Below are 17,495 nucleotides of genomic sequence, written 5' to 3' on the forward strand. Positions count from 1 at the left end.
GAGGAAACTCGCCTTGATGTGTTCATTATGGAGCTAACAATGTGTGGTGGGGAAAAAAAAAGGAAATGTAAAGAAAATATATTCATTCAATCGTCTTCAATCAGCACCCTCCGTTACTGCTCTGGCAAAGGCGCTCGCCCACGATCACGTCTGGGGGTTGGGATGAGCCATTGGGGCACGGCCCATTAGAAGGCCGGCGTGATGGGGAGTGGCGTTGGGAAAGCGCAGTCGGTGGACGAGACCCAAGGGGTGGAATGTGACATGCCCCATGCCAAGCTGGCTAAGAAGTTTAGCCCGGAGGGGCTGGCAGTGAGCGATAGGAAGCGTTAACACTTTCCACTTTCCTTACTGGGGAGCAATAAGGCCTATCTCTTAGACTAGAGGCTGGGTGATCAATAAGCCCTATCCGTCAGATGGGAATGAGTTTGTCACACGATCCCCCCGAGACACGGCCAACAGGAGGGAAGAGAATCAGAAAGTAGCGAGGTATATCTGTGGAGGGGTCTCCACCAACTCTTGTTAGTAGGTTGGAACTCCGTGTCACCCCTGTGGCGAGTCGCCTCTCCCCGGAATCAGAGATGCCCGTTTTGTCGGCCCCTGCTAGGAGAAGTGAGCATCCCCCCTTGGAAACGTGGTTCCTGGGTGATTTGAAAGGTAGCCCCTGGAGACAACCGGTGTTTACCAGCTATTACAAGTTGGATACCATGCTGATCGGCGTCCTTAATGCTTTTAGCTTTGCACTTCAATCTTACTAAACCTGCTTCTCTTACCCGTAACTTTGGAGTCCGTCAATCATTTCCATCCCTCCGACCCGCAGGCTCAGGAGTCACCCGGCGGCTGGTTCCGCCCGGTGACAGGGCGTCAGTTTTCCCGCTATTGTGGGTGTCCCACAGGACGCCACTGCTGCCGGATGCCATATGGGTTGGTTTCTGGGCACCAGAGGTGAGGTCACTGGACTTCTTCTAATGGCCGCACCGTTGCGGCTTCCAGTGGCCTCCTGCAAGACTGCATTTGGAAAACTGCTCGATTCTTGTTCTCTAGAGGGAATTCAGTAGCCCCGATAGCTTTACCTGACGCTTACGTGGATGATTTCCCAATCTGTAGCCCCGACTTGTTCTCCATGTCTGTATTCTCCGGTTTCCATACATCAAAAAAGGAGTTCACGGGGTTCCCTTCCCACCATCTCCCCCTAAGGTCCCCACCAATGGGCATCACCGCCACTCTCGGGGTCTGGGGTTGGGCAGCGCTCCTGTGGGAAAAGAAGAATGGGGCAGATCTGTGAGACGTCAACGAAGACGAATTAGGATTTGGGAGTAGACTAGGTACAGTGAATAGTGGGGGGAGGAGAGACGGGGACAGGGCGGAGAGAGCAGTGGAAAAGATGAGTCAAAGGACTTCAAATTCCAAGTATGCCTACCTCAGAGAATGAAATGTGCTTTTACAAAAACAAGGAAATATTTTATAAACTTTATTAAGATACCACAATTATTGAATTACTTTATTTTACAGTATATAGTGCTAATATTCTAAATACTTGAAGTACAGTACTTAATCCATGTTTCCATAAAAGAAACTTAACTGACCTGACTCGAGTTTGTAATTTACAACACTTAGTATTACTCAAATATCATTGTTACGGAGTTCACGGCTTTCAGCCGCTCCCCATTACGGCATAATCTTTAAAGGAGAACATTTACAATACATTTTGGGCACACAGCAATGACTTCCTTTGTGCTTTTAAGCATTTGAACTCAATGTGATCTAGAACACGCACTGTTACAAAAAAATATATTTCCATAAGCCTCAGAGCATTAATCCACTGTAATTCAACTGCCCCCACCCCAAAATATCCCAAAACAACCACAGCCTGAAAAGCATCAGGAAAAACTCTTGGAAAATGAAAGCCACTATTTTTGCTGTAGTCCGTGTATATTACCCCAAATTCTAAAACCTACAACTCAAATTTCTTTTCCTTTTTAAGATGAAGTGAATTTGGTGCTTATGAACGTTGCTGGAGAGACGGACACTGGGCCACTAAAAAGGCACCGCCGAGGGAACAACAGTACAAACTTTCCCCCAGAAATCACTGACTAGGGATGGTTTCTTTCATGAAGAAGGAAGCTACATTTCCATCCCCTTGAATCCCTGACCTCTTCACCAAGAAAAGTCAATTAGGATGCATCGCACTGGGGTGACTGTTAGTCTGAATCAGATTCAGAGAGGCATTTTCACTTCACCCTAGATCCCCCAGGCCACCCAGCTCTCACACAGAAGGGTTTATTGGTACCCAGTTCGCTGGACTGAATATACAGTGGCTAATCCTGACCAGAAAAGACCTCAATAAAGGAAAACCAGATCGCCAGCATGACCAAAATTTGTAGTCCCTGTGTCAAAAAACATGGCTTTCCCTGAAAATTCTTGCATTCTGTTATATTTGACACAAACTGCTTAGATTGTCTTCAACGAAAGGCACCTTCAAAAGAATTAGACAACTTGGTCGGAACAGTAGACCTACACTGGACTTTGGCCACATCTCTATAGCACCAACATCCACCATTAAACAATATCGCTCGATATCAGTCTTTTCTGTTGAAAGTTTAACATATTAACATGCAGACATTTTCGAAGAATTCAACCTTCGGGTCACTTTCATTTGGAATTTTCTCTTGAAATTAACTATTACAAACTCCCAACATAAGAAGTGAAGATTTTAGGAGACCCACATGCTTCTAAACAGGTTTTTATGGTGTAGAAAGGCTTTATTTTAACAATGACCTGCCCTCTAATTTACTTTTATCTGTTCAAGTAACGTATATTTAAGCATAATGGAACCACTGAAATGCATTCAAAGCCCTCTGCAAAAGGTGCCAATTTATCAAAGAGCTTCGACAAATGCTATTTTAAAACAGTTGTTTTTACTCTTCCATAGACGGCATTCCCAATTTAACCAACACTCGTTCACGTTTGAAGCCACTCGCATAGGAATTTAGATTTCGGAAAGGGAATTACACCGATAAGAGTATAGGGCCATGAACGGAACAGTATCAGCAAACTAGCCAACAGAATGTTTCTTTAAAAAAAATATAAATCTGGAAAAGTTTAACATGACAATATCCCAGTTTGGCCAACTTCCCTTACCTATTTTTTAAAACAAGGGCGAAGGAGGAAACTACCTCAGGATCACATTCATGATCCATTTAATGCAAAACAGGCCAATGTAAGCAAGGACAGCTTGATGGATGCCACTGCATGATATCTTTCAATGCACTTGGACATTTATTCACTAGGTTATAAGCCCCTAGAAGGCAAGGATCACGTGTACCAACTCCACTCAACTCGCCCATACCCTTAATATACTGCAATTCACACGCAAGCGCTCAATAAATATCATTAATTCACCCCCTGACTTCCACACTGTCAGAACACCGTGCAGTCTCAAAATCACATACAGCAGTTTGAAAGTTGAAGGCAGATTTAAAATAAAGCCTTGGTGAACACACAGAGAAATAAATTTAGTGGTCGACGTACTGAATTGGGAGCACAAAATATTTTGAACCATTACAGTCCCTGAACCTTGGGAAGTTTCACTGCTCTGAAGAGTGAAGTTTCTGCTGGTAAATAAGGAAGGTCTAGTTCGAAGACAAAAAAAAAAGCTTTTCACAACAAAAAACCTGCATCCAACGTAGTTTTCCATTGGACCCGAAGTCTATAAAGGCCTCTATAAAAATATTTTTTATGGTATTTCTGGTATTTTTATGGTATTCTTTTACACCACAGTCCCTGAAAATCGGTCCATTTGATTTTGTTAAAAGGGTTTTACTGTACTGTGGTACATGACTTGCTGTCTACTTCTGAGTCCAATAAATCAAGAGAATATCCAAGGTGCAAATTTTAAAATTCAGAGTAAAGCTTTTTAGTTTTTTGTCCACTGACTTAACAGCCAATTCTCAATTATTCAGGTGAGCATTATCCAGCCTCTTTAACTTTCCTTTTGGCCATAGCATAGCAAAAAGAGAAAGATCCCAGCGTTACTTAAAAGGCCCAGGGCAACAAGAAGATTCCTGATCACCTGATAAATCATATTGACAGAATGTGAATGTTACAGTAAGAGGAAAAGTCAACACTAGGTTCCAAACCCAGACCATTTACACAAAAATCCATTCCTTTTTTTTGGCTTTTTTTGTTATCGCAGTGATGCTGAAATACTGTTAAAGTAATCTATGTACAGGTTTGATGGTCTCCAGTGTTGTACGAGGTGGAAATCAACTTATATGAGGGTTAGTTTCTAATTCAAAAATGTAGACAACTCAACATTCATTTTCAGATGAACGTTAGCAGATGTTCATAGTCTCATCGCAACCTAAGATTTATGATCCTCAATGACAAGGCTTTCTGCCCTGCCATGACTCTGAATAATTGAGAATTAGCTTTACAGGCTCTTTGAATTGTACAAATGTCGTTTTCCACTTCAGAGTGTACTACTTAAGGAGCTCTCATGTATTTAGAAATTCCTGCACACGTGCCTTTAAATAAGGTACAAAAACTTGTCTTATGGCTGTTGAACTTGTAAAATAAGTCAACATATATCCAGCTGAGAACAGTAAAAGAAAAAAAAAAAGCACTGATGCTTTGAAAATTTTTCATGGCAGCTTGATCTGGTTCTGACAAGATGCTATACATTCTAAATTAAAAAAAAAAAATCTTAGAAGTTGTTTATGGTCTTTACTTTTCTTGCAAGAAAGCAAAACTAGGCCTCTTTAGGACCATGTTTTCAAAAAAAAAGCTAAGATTAAAGCTTGGTCATAATATCACGAGAGCAAACAACTTTATAAGGAGCAACAGCTACTGTGACACATCTGTACATGATTTACTCTCAACGCCCATGAACGGAAAAAAGGCTGAGGTCATAACCACCAGATAAAAGCCAAATATTTCTATGTGGAAAAATCCCTTTTCAACAAAAGGTTATTGTTCTCAAAATAGACAATGCTTTCCATTCAAATGACCCCTCCGACTTTTCCTTCTAACAATACTCTCTCTGTATTACATCCTTCCCATTCTCTGAACCTACCACTGATTTTAAGCAGAAAGCAATAATAAAGTATTGAAACAAAAGGTTCTGCACAGTATTTTTACAGTTCGGTGCCTGTAACACCTTAACTAGAAAAAGTGTTGCTCATTGAATAATAATAATTATAACAACAATAATAAAAAAGGAGTGAGTTTCCAGTCTTTTCCCTTCTACCCAGGTAACTTGTCTGAAGTCACTGAAGAACTATCCTTGGCGACCCGTTGAAGTTTTCCTTGTTGTGATGAAATCTGGCACTTATTGGTCTCCTTCAACTCGTCTCTTGCGCACTGTGTGAAAAATTTAAGAAAATTTGTTATAATTCTATATTTTGATCATATTAGTCTCCTGAAAAAATGAGTTTCCGTTTGGGAGTTTATGGTTTCTGTTGGGTTCAGTCCAAAAAATCAGTCTTTAACATTTATTTTCACTCCATACTGAACTTGTTAAAGGTGTTGAAGAAAGTTTAGTCTTATCCTCATTCTAATATACCTATAAAGAGGAATCAAGGTGACTCTGTTACATTTTACAGAATGATCATTGTATTTGATGGAGCCTGGGCTCTGAAGCATCTTACCCAGAGGTATTTTAGCAATATAAAAATAAATTAGTACCATAATAATAATCACTACGGATTTGTGCCTCTACCTTAATGCACCCTTTTCTTAACGGTTCTCTCTTCTTTCCTGATTTTGCCAATGAAGTTTACGCACGCTCAATTTGGGGGGGGGAAGGGGGGCCCGTAACTTCAAATACTAAGATACTAATACTAAAAATACTAAAATACTAATACCTGTAGGTTGATAGAAAAACTTGTTCATTAGGGAAATGTGAATACATTTTCAGGCATTTTAATACATTAGAAAGTGACACTCAGATGCACAGAATTAGTGAGTATTAAACATGAATAATGCTCACATGCTGGTTTGATTGCAGTCTCTGCTGAATCTACTCAGTCTACGACAAGACCACACCAATACGTACATGCCATCTCTAGAGGTGAATACTCACATCTGCTGTCCTTTCCCCCACCTCCTATCAAGAAACTGGACAGAAACTGTAAAATCGCCGGTACAAACTTATTAGAAAGCTTTACCGGGGCCCGACGTTTTCTGCTTTCGATACCCCTAGCTCCTAATAATAATAATGATGATGATGATGGTATTTGTTAAGTGCTTACTATGTGTCAAATCTTAATTCGCATTTTACAGATGAGGTAACTAAGGCACACAGAAGGGAAGTGATATGCCCAAGTTCACCCAGCAGACAAGTGACGGAGCTGGGATTAGAACCCAGGTCCTTCTGACTCCCAGGCCCATTCTCTATCTGCTAGGCCACGTTGCTAAGGTCTCAACAAGTGGGTTTTGGTTGCTGGCGTCAGTGTGGCTTTTGCAAGAATGTGTCCCGGTGGGGATCTCTAGCTCTCCAGCAAGGTAAAAAAAAGAAATGGCATTTGTTAAGTGCTTACTATGTGCAAAGCTCTGTTCTAAGCGCTGGGAGGGGGATACAAGGTGATCAGGTTGTCCCACGTGGGGCTCACAGTCTTAATCCCTGTTTTCCAGATGAGGTAACTGAGGCACAGAGAAGTGAATTGACTTGCCCAAAGTGACAAGCTGACAAGCGGCGGAGCCGGGATTAGAACCCATGACCTCTGCCTCCCGAGCCTGGGCTCTTTCCACTGAGCCAAGCTGGGTAGGCAGCGGTCTACCAGGCTGAAGCTGAGAGGCTCTCTGGTTTGTGGGGGCCCACTGAGCACCCAGAGACAGGGCTCTCCAGGGCGGCTCACTCCCTTCTCCCAAACCAAACAGATCCAGGACCCCCCAACCTCCGCCGGTCCGGCAGATTGCCACGCTGGGTTTGCCCCTGCGTGCCAAGGCCGCCCCAGCGTGCCGGTGGCCAGGAGTGGCCTACTTCCTGAAGAATCCAGCTTCCAGAGCATATCTTTTACTTCTGCTGTTGCAGGCGCTCGGTAAGTAACCTTGCATGACCGATAAATAGCCAAAAGCCTCCACTTGCTGTTGAAAGGAGAAGCTCTGGGAAGTGAAGAGCTGAGAGACATTACGCCGTAGAAGGTAGGGCCAGATCCCAGCTGGGGCAGATAGGCCCATCCCAGCAACCTGGAATGCTGCCTGGGAAGCAAGAACCCAGATTAAATTTAAGGCCAGCACCCTACTCTACCTCGATTTGAGAGACTTTTTAGTGATAAAATGACAGCTGAAAGTGTAACAGAAACAAATGACTATAATTGGAAACCTGAAATTAGCAATAGTATTTATTAAGTACTTACTGTGCAGAGCACTGTACTAAGGACTTGGAAAGAAAACACAGATGAGTCCTTATTTGAAGATTAGAGGGTGGGGGGAGAGGAAGGAATTCATTTTGCTTTTCATTAACTAACGACAGCGGGTTTTTCAAAGAGGACGTATCTTTTGTCCTTCACTCTGGCAGATGAAGTCATCAGTCACCCAGAGTGGTTCCTTAAATGTGGCAAAAAGTCTGTATAAACTGGGCATTCCAACCCGAAATGAATCCAAAACCTGCCGTTATTACCAACTCGATAAAGAAAGCATCTGTGGATTCCACCATGGAGAGCAGTACAGAATATGTAGTTGAACTCATACCCAGCACTGTACGAAATGCTTAGTATAGTGTGCTGCGCACAGTTAGCATTCAATAAGGACCACTGATTGAGCCTGGATACCACACTGTTTTGAGCACTTGGGAGCCAGTGTGAATTTAACTTCAGGAATATGGCCATAAAATTCAAAAGCAACCAAAACAAAGCAAAAAAACCCAGCAAAACAACCCTATAGGTTTTTTTTTTCCTAGCTGTCAACCAATAAAAGCCAACAACGCCAAGTAAAATGCCATACTTAGAATGTTTTCTTGATAATGAGGAAGGATGGTTTAATCTACTGAATTTCTGAAACTGCTTCTTTAGCCTTTTAGAGTACTTTATCGGAGGATCTAACAACATAACTTCAGAAAACTTCGAATGGAAATTTTAGTACTAATGTTGTAAATTCCCAATGTTTGACCATTGGAAATTCAGCAAACACTGACAACTCGATTTACTTATCCTGCTCAGTTTCTGCATTCCTAAGAAATCATTTCTGGTTGCAGAACTCGGTGGGAAGGAGTTTTGGGTTATCGGATCGGCATTCTAGCCCAGCCATGCGTGAAGGAACAAAGAGTTGAGGAAACAGGCATTCGTGAAGAGCGGGAATAAGGTGCAGCAATCGAAACCACACGGAGGAAACCGATGATGCCAAGGTTGATGAGAAAGCGTGTAGGCCGTGATGTGAGACTGTACAAAACTCAAATGAGAACTTGATACCCAATTAGCTAGACCCCAAAACCTCTCTGTGTTGACGCGCTGAAGCTATTGGTCTGAGACGATATTTCTTCATGTGGTCCAGACTAAGAAACTAATAAGACAAAAATGCAAGGTATTGAAAGAAATCAGTCGACTTGGGTTAGGCGCAAAAATTGAAACTCAGATTTCCCGGGTCTCTGCACAAATTCTACAATATTGGAAATTTTTCTGTTTAATTGCCCTGGCAAGAGTGAGGGCTTTGGGAAAAGTAGAGTTCACCTTTCTGTTCCAAGCCATGGCCCTTGTTTAAATGCTTATTCTTAAATTGCTAAAATTTTAATGTTTGCCTCCTCTCTTCTCCCCATCTCACGCTCAGATTGTAAATTCCTTCCGGGCAGTCCCCGTGTTTAATTCCATTTTCTTCTGGATAGTCCCAAATGCTTAATAAACCACAACACATGTTGTAGGTCCTGAAAGCTTTGGATGACAATAGTGATGAACACAAACCAGGTAACTGAAGTTCCAAAGACTGAGTGTCCTGGGGTTTCAGAAAGTCCCATGGTGTCCAGATATGAGGAGTGGGTCCATTTATCACCCCCCCCCCCAACTAGCAGGGCTCTGCTAAGGCCAAGTGGATCTTCCCTCCCTAGCCAATGATGAGACAATTTTATTTTTTTAACGGTGGTTGGTAAGCCCTTGCTATGTGCCAGGTACTATATTTAAGCACTGGGGCAGATACAAGCTTAGCAGGTTGGACAGAGCTCCTGTCCTACATGGGGCAGACGGTCGTAGGTCTCATTTTACGGATGAGGTTACTAAATCACTTCCCGAGGTCACACAGCAGACAAGTGGCAGAACCGGAATTGGAATCCCGGTCCTTCTGACCCCCAGGCTTCTAACCCACACTGCTTCTCAATTTAATTTGCCATTATGCAGTTCCATGGAAAGTTGAGTGCTAGGCTGAATGGGCCTGGTGAATGACTTCCCTGAGTTCCTAGCCCAGGCCCGCCCAGCAACGTTTTCATGGATTCCCCAACCCCTTAGGACTCCCCCTCAACCAAAGGCTTCTCTACTACTCTCTTGCATCCCTATTTTACCTGAGATAATTACAACGTGAGCCGTTTACTTTCACGGTAGAAACCAAGGAGTCTCTAACCATACAAGACTTGGTCACTGGGCACTCAAGGGCTTGCTTTTAGTTTCAAAACTAGCACGGAGCGAGAGTGGAAGGGATAAAGATTTTTAAAGAGAAAACCACATGCAGGATGGGCGGAAGTACATTTGAAGACACCATGAAGCCAAACCTCCAAAAATATGGCATAGCTGAAGACTGCTGGAAAACAAGAGCAATGGACAGTTTCAACCAGGAGAGCGGCAACCAGGAATGAGATGGCAATCAGGAATGCTCTTTTGCAGCATAATCTTCAGGAAGATCAAGCACGTCACGGGCAGAGCTGAATTCACCGCCAGCGGCCACTGCAGACACAAACTAATGGACAACCTTACGGTATGCCCAACAGAAAAGAGTTTTTTTGGCCATCTATTGGTCTTCTCAGCCACATCTACATACTGAAAAAGCAACCGTCCTCGGCGACAGCTAGCAAAAGGAAACCCAACTTTACAAACTCAGTCCTTACACAACAGAGGAGTTATTTTCCTGTTGCAGGCTTTATTAATAATAATGTTGGTATTTGTTAAGCGCTTACTATGTGCAGAGCACCGTTCTCAGCGCTGGGGTAGATACAGGGTAATCATGTTGTCCCACGTGAGGCTCACAAGCTTAATCCGCATTTTACAGATGAGGTACCTGAGGCCCAGAGAAGTTAACTGACTTGCCCACAGTCACACAGCTGACAAGGGGCAGATCTGGGATTCAAACCCATGACCTCTGACTCCCAAGCCCATACTCCTTCCACTGAGCCACGCTGCTTCTCAAGGTCAGGCTTGGACCGGTGCTCTGCATATGTGCGCTCCCTCCCTCTTTGTAACCGACGGATGATCGCTCTCTCCACCTTCAAGGCCTTATTAAAAGTACATCTTCTCCAAAAGCCCTTCCTCAATTAAGTCCTCATTTCCCCTACTCCCTCTCCCTGCTGCCCTACCCGTGCCCTTCGATTTGTACCCCTTATTCATCCCACGCCCAGCTCTGGGGCATTTATGAGCTTATCCATAATCTATTTTTACGATTGCCTTTCCCTGTAGGCTGTAAGCTCCTCGTGGGCAGGGAATATATCTACCAAATCTGTAATACTGTACTCTCCCAAGCACTTAGTACAGTGATCTGCACATGATAAGCGCTCAGTACCACTGACTGAAGCATTTCTTCCCCAATCACACCCTATTCATTCATTCATTCAACAGTATTTATTGAGCACTTACTATGTGCAGAGCACTGTACTAAGCGCTTGGAATGTACAAATCGGTAACAGATAGAGACAGTCCCTGCCCTTTGACGGGCTTAGTCTAATCGGGGGAGACGGACAGACAAGAACAATGGCAATAAATAGAATCAAGGGGAAGAACATCTCATTAAAACAATAGCAGATAAATAGAATCAAGGTGATGTACATCTCATTAACAAAATAAATAGGGTAATGAAGATATATACAGTTGAGAGGATGAGTTCATTGCTGAGGGGATGGGACGGGAGAGGAGGAGGCGCAGAGGGAATCTACTCAGATTTTTTCAGATTTTGTTGGAACAATGGCCCTCATTTCCCTAAAAGTGTTCTATCTAAAACATAGTAAAAGCATAAGTCATGGGCAAATTGTGGGTATTTACTAAAATTCCTGCATGTTCTTAAGCTGTCCTAATAATAAGGCATCTCAATGAAATGACTGATTCACCAAGGTGAAAGATCTTGAATCTTCTGTAGGTGAAAACATTTAATTCCCTGGAGGAGGAGGGAAGCAAACAGGGGAAGTAGAGGAGAGGAAACAACCCATGTGATGGTTCTGGGACTGTGATACCAGAAATAAAAAGTAAAGTCTAGCATAGAAAGAGTGCAACAAAACCTGACAGAGAGCCATGCTCAACAACAGCTATTTTGTTCTGCTCCCGGGACATCTGACAAATGCTTAGATCACCTCAAATTCCATCGTGTAAGACACATCTCCAAATTTTGGGCTGTACTTGGCCCTAACACAAAAGTCTCATTTTCTAGAACTCCAAACTGAGCTCCCTTTCAACCGTTATTAAAAAGGACCAATGTCACATTCCAACTTTTAACAAGGAACTTTTTTTGTTTCCACAAATGACATTATACTGTCTGTTGGTCTAACCACAAATGGTTCAGCTACCACCAAAGAGATTATCAAGAGTATTGGCTTGTGAGTGAATGCTAACTCACAACCAAAACACTTCACAATTACCTCTGAAAAAACAGGGTGGAAAACTGCCCGAGTGAGACTGAAGGAAAGAGTGCATTCTAGTTTTGACCTGAAGCTTTGGACAATGACCTGGACTAAGGCAATTAATATTTATTTTTTTGCTCAAAAACCCAACAACTGTAAACTGATAAACAGATAAAACTTAAGCAATGGAGTTTATAATTACAGTGTGACCCAGAAAGCTTTTGAAAGGAGGGGGTGGGAGGGGAAACAAAAAATGAACAATTTCTAATTGAGGAATCACCATTTAAAACATCAATTTCTTCTCTTACCTAAATCATTGTTTTTCGTTATAGCGTTCGCTGCCCTGGTTCGTGGTCCCTGTTGTGTAAACTGATAGCCAAATTTAAGGATTTTTGTATTTTCCTCCAGCATCTTGGCAATTTCCAATTCTACAGCTGTCCCCAGTTGTTGCCTCTGAAATGCAATTAGCAATCAGATTATGGTTTCATCGACTTGCTAAATTACAGTCTTTGGCAAAGTATTTTTACTTTCGAAGAAAAGCAGAAGAGATGATTTAGCCTGTTTCATTACTTCTTTTGCCTTTAAAAAAATCTCGTAGAAAAACCCACAAGGGGAAATGGTTCGATTTTGCACCCTTCAAAGGCAGAACATCACTTCTTTATTGGACGGTCTATCACCTAAGATTGATTAGCTGAAGGCCTTCAGGCCCTGCTACAGGGATCACTCTGAGTTTGCTTTGTTCTACTCCGCATCTTGATGTCCAGAATTCGCCTCTGATCGAACAAGGAAGAGTCCCCAAATGCTATCAAGTTGAAAAACGTAGTAGTGACCAGTAGAGACCGGCTAGACTACTGTGTCAGCCGTCTCTCTGACCTCCCTTCCACCTCTCTCGCCCCGCTCCAGTCTATTCTTCACTCCGCTGCCCGGCTCATCTTCCTGCAGAAACGATCTGGACGTGTCACTCCCCTTCTTAAACAACTCCAGTGGTTGCCTATCGACCTCCGCTCCAAACAAAAACTCCTCACTCTAGGCTTCAAGGCTCTCCATCACCTTGCCCCTTCCTACCTCTCCTCCCTTCTCTCTTTCTACCGCCCACCCCGCACGCTCCGCTCCTCTGCCGCCCACCTCCTCACGGTCCCTCGGTCTCGCCCATCCCGCCGTCGACCCCCGGGCCGCGTCCTCCCGCGGTCCCGGAACGCCCTCCCTCCTCACCTCCGCCAAACTGATTCTCTTCCCCTCTTCAAAACCCTACTTAAAACTCACAGACTGAGCTCCTCTTCTCCCTCTACTCCCTCTACCACCCCCCTTCACCTCTCCGCAGCTAAACCCTCTTTTCCCCCTTTCCCTCTGCTCCTCCACCTCTCCCTTCCCATCCCCACAGCACTGTACTCGTCCGCTCAACTGTATATATTTCCATTACCCTATTTATTTTGTTAATGAATTGTACATTGCCTTGATTCTATTTAGTTGCCATTGTTTTTACGAGATGTTCTTCCCCTCGACTCTATTTATTGCCATTGTTCTCATCTGTCCGTCTCCCCCGATTAGACTGTAAGCCCGTCAAACGGCAGGGACTGTCTCTATCTGTTGCCGACTTGTTCATTCCAAGCGCTTAGTACAGTGCTCTGCACATAGTAAGCGCTCAATAAATATTACTGAGTGAATGAATAGAGACCACTTAGATATCCGGGGATTCTCTAAGAGGTGGTTTTTGGAGGAGTAGCGAGAACAAAAAAATAAATAAAGAAAATAGGCAAGATGTTTTTCATTCCATTCAGGCAATTTTGTAGTCCCTCTAGAGAGGTTTCACTTTTACTCAGCAATGCCAAAAGGAAACAATTTTCATCGAGAGCAGTTGGTAACAATAAAGCTCGAATCCTGACACTCTAACTTGGCTCCCACCTCCCGCTCCTCGTTTCATCTCCACTTTCCTGGCCCCCTCCCCCTGCTTCCAAACTGGGGCTCTCGGTACCCTAGAGCGAACAGCTGGACCCAGCATGATAGCGAGTGTTTTCCCAGTCCCTCATTTCTCTCAGCGGCCTTGGTGGTCTATCCCCAGCAGTATTCAGACAAGAAGCCAGCCAGCCAGCCAGCCTGGCCCACGGACTTTTGAGGTCACACTACCAGGGAGCTTCTCGTGGGCAGCCAGGAGTTTACCAAAGAGTGCCCACCTCAGAGGTAGGGAAGAAGTTCCAGTTAGCCCTTAACTTCTGAGAACAACATCCTGCAGATAAACTGACCTCTTTTATTCCAACAGGCTACTTGCTCTCAATTCATTTCGAGTCTCTTGTCGAATTTGGAAAATTATTCCAAAAGATAAATGCGGTTATCTGGACTCTTAGCCAACAAATTCAGATGAAAACACCACCCTGGCACTAGTTTGAGTAAGAATATTTCAGTCGAGTTATTCCTATCAATATCATTTAATGACTGGAGTCACCTATGCACTTGAGCCCTCTCCTCTGCACCTCCCAACCAGCAGTTATGTACGTGCTTTTCAACTCTGTTGCTTCTCCCTGCCTGTAATTTATTTTGTGTCTCCCCTGCTAGATCATAAACTCTTTGAGGGCGGGGATTGTGTAATGTACAGTGCTCTCATGGAGTAAGCAAGCACTCAGTAAGTATTACTGAAGGAGTGCTTGCCTCGAGTCAGATCTTATACGTTAAAGGAAAATAATACAGGTACTCCCCAAAAACCCAAATCTCAAGACGTTCATCCTTGGGTTTACTGAGGCAAATCCACGTGCCTCCGGAAAACCCTAAGAGGCACCGTGGGGAGGAGTAACAGATGAAGGAAAAACCAAATGTCATGACTGACTTAAAAAGAGTTACGACACGCTGGGTTAGCATCTACTTTAATGTGGGCTTGCCCTGCTGGGCTGGAATCAGGTTTTAATTTCACTATCTTGTGGAGTATTTGAGCGCAGATTAGAATTAGAAACAGGAAACTACACCCAATGGTCTCTGAATACGGGATTTCCCGAGCAGCAGTGAGGAGTGGGACGTTGCCTGCTTTTGGCAGCCATGACAAGCTGGCGGCTTTCCCGTTCCCTTCAGGTCTTCAGGCCCAGCCTCGGGTAGGAGCTGCAGGGCGATGGGGCGGATCTGGCCTGCGCCTTGGGTGTCAAATCAGCGAGGCAGGAGTCAAGGAAACAGAGCCCCTCCGCCTGGCCTCACTGGGAAGGAGGAGGTGGTCCCTGTCTCTGCCGAAACCAAGACCCAGGCAGCTAGCTGCCCAAGACACTCTTAGGACCAGGAGTCCTCAGTCTTTAGCCTGACAGGACCAGAGATCTGCTCTCCTAGACAAAGTAGTCAATGTATCCATTCATGCCGATAGACACTGTTTTTCTCCAGCCTCTCCAAGACTGCTCAGTTACAAAAACAGTTGACAAACGCAAGGGCGATTTCAATAGCCAATCAATTCAATAGCCAATTAATTTCAATATCCAATTATGGGGATAACTTCTGATTTCCATACGTTGTTTAGGCACTGTTTCTCAAATTGGGGGTTGTGAAGAAATTCCACAGGAGGCCTGGAGATTGGTGGCCAAGCAATACTGCTTCTGGGTGGTTGGGGAGGAGGTAAAAACCCTGCCTAGAGACATCCTTCCTCTGGCTTGTTCTTTGGCCGTCACTCCCTTTGGCTGACTGACCACAGACATGAATTGCGCATCCGTGCCTGAGTGTATAAGGGCAGATGGATTTTATTGGAGACAATCATTCTGCTCCAAATCTCTGTCAGGCCAACTCTACCGTCCAGGACCAGATGTTTGCGGGGAGAGTGCCATGCTGGCCCGGGGAGCTCTGCTCAAGTCCTGGGCTATTGGTCTGGGCTCCAAGTCTAGCCCGGAGGAACTGGCAGTCGACCCGCCAAACTAAACAACAGTCGGTGCTTTGGGTTTTCCTTTCTTCCCATCCCTGCCGCTGCCATCTCGAAGAGCCTCACAGCCATCCCAAGGTCCTTACACCTACCAGAGAGGTGACGAGGGCGGGACGGGGCACCCAGCTCTTGGGAGGTGGCCCCTCGGCCAATCGAGAGGCTCAAACAAGCACGCAATACGATGGCCCAAAATCTACGTCGGCAGGGGCTCGGACCAATAGCTACGGCCAATTGTGAAAAATTACAAGACGAAAACCGGTTGCAAATCCTCTTCCCCTCACACATAAGCTACTTCAGCTTGCACACTTATAAGATATGTGGGTTTGAGGAGGTTTTGCATTTTTTCCTCAAAGAACATCAGCTCTGCTCTGACTCTGGAATATTCTTGGCTACCAGCTGTTTAACACATCCTTAATAACATTAGAGCCCCTTTAGCATCCCTCAGCTTTTAATATTGCTCCCCACTGTTGGACAGGAACCACATCTAACTCCCAAAGTAAACTCCCACAGTAAACACTTAATAAAAACCATCACTACTACTAGTATTATTATTATTATTACTATCACCACTATAACTCTGTAGGACATAATGTGGATGTTTCCAGCCCGCCCTCCTTCCCCAACAACAGAGACAAGTGAAAACTTAGGCACAAATTTTTTTTTTTGGAAAGCAGTGGTGGGGACACTCAGTGTGAACATGAGAAATCTGGCTTTAACTTCTTCAATTGTATCTACTTGACCTGGTTGTCGATCTTGATCTCTGACAGGGTTTCATTCTCTTTCAGAGCATCAACCAGGGCTTGGATGCCAACTCCCGTGATAAAATTGGACTCCAAATTTAAACTCTTCAAGGTTCTGTTCACTTTCAGCATGTCTGCAAAAGCCTAGGATTGAAAGAAAATATTTTTAAACTACAAAATATTCAGATGAAAAGCCACGTGAGCTCAGAAGGGCTGAGGTGGAGGATTTCTTTTTAAGTTTTTAGTCTGACAAAAACTTGGAAATGGGAGAATCATGTATGTATTTTTTTCCTCATCTTTGTTCACAACCTTCTGCACCTTAGTGGCTAGTACATCTCTATCTAGAGTTCCAGGACTGATGCACTGAGGCTGGGGTTCTTATATTGAAATGGCGGGCAATTTGACATCACCAGAGGTGAACCTCTCATCCACCAACTGATCCAAACCCCTCTCGAACCTCTGTTTCCTAGCTGCACATTTCCCCATGGTATTGACTTTAAATTATATCGTTTTACTAGACATTTCTCAGCAAGAAAAGCTGCTCAGTGGATTCCCCCTAATTCCAGTTTCCCTCCGGCCCACGATTCTCAGACCATCCACAGCATCGACAGCTGTCGCCCTCCTTGTCCTTCAAAACCTTGGCCATGGCCCGACACTCGCAATAACAACGGAGGCTGACTTACAACTGCAACGGGATCATTGCTGCGGGTGGCTGCGAGGCTGAAACACGTCACGTGGGTGTTGGCTTCCAAGGCCTTGGCAAACTCCTTTAGGGTTGGAATCGGGATGTTCTTTAAATAAAAGAATATTGACGGCTTTAGTTTGAAAAGAGTATCAGCCCTTTTTGCACTTTACCCGGAAAATCCCACGGTAACACCACAACACCTGCACCGGAAGTGGAAAAAGAGGGCCTCAGGCACACCCATGTGGCTGCCATCTTCTCAGGCCTTCTAGGGCTTCAATGCTAAGAGTTGGGTTCACAATCTCTTACACCTTCAGTGAGAAGCGCGCCTACTCTGTGCTGCTATTTCCTAGCAGGGAGGATAAGTCACTGCTAGCAATAATTATGATAATTGTGGTATTTGTTAAGTTCTTACTGTGTGCCAGGCACTTTACTAAGCACTGGGGTGGATACAAG

The 17,495-nt window shown here is 44.2% G+C and overlaps 1 protein-coding gene across 3 annotated transcripts in view; it reads right to left on the reverse strand.

Moving 5' to 3' along the window:
- Positions 1-1,451: 1,451 nt before the first annotated feature.
- The window catches only part of TMOD3 (tropomodulin 3), a 72,940-nt gene continuing 56,896 nt past the window's right edge, over positions 1,452-17,495 (reverse strand). For all 3 annotated transcript variants that reach the window (XM_029070289.2, XM_029070291.2, XM_029070292.2), the window contains 4 exons: positions 17,041-17,148; positions 16,358-16,501; positions 12,046-12,190; positions 1,452-5,358 (listed from right to left, as the gene is read on the reverse strand). In XM_029070289.2, coding sequence (XP_028926122.1) covers positions 5,327-5,358; positions 12,046-12,190; positions 16,358-16,501; positions 17,041-17,148 — 429 coding nt within the window. In that variant the 3' untranslated portion in view covers positions 1,452-5,326. The remainder of the gene's footprint in view (positions 5,359-12,045; positions 12,191-16,357; positions 16,502-17,040; positions 17,149-17,495) is intronic.

The sequence above is a fragment of the Ornithorhynchus anatinus genome, chromosome 8 (assembly GCF_004115215.2).
Source record: "Ornithorhynchus anatinus isolate Pmale09 chromosome 8, mOrnAna1.pri.v4, whole genome shotgun sequence".
Taxonomy (NCBI): domain Eukaryota; kingdom Metazoa; phylum Chordata; class Mammalia; order Monotremata; family Ornithorhynchidae; genus Ornithorhynchus; species Ornithorhynchus anatinus.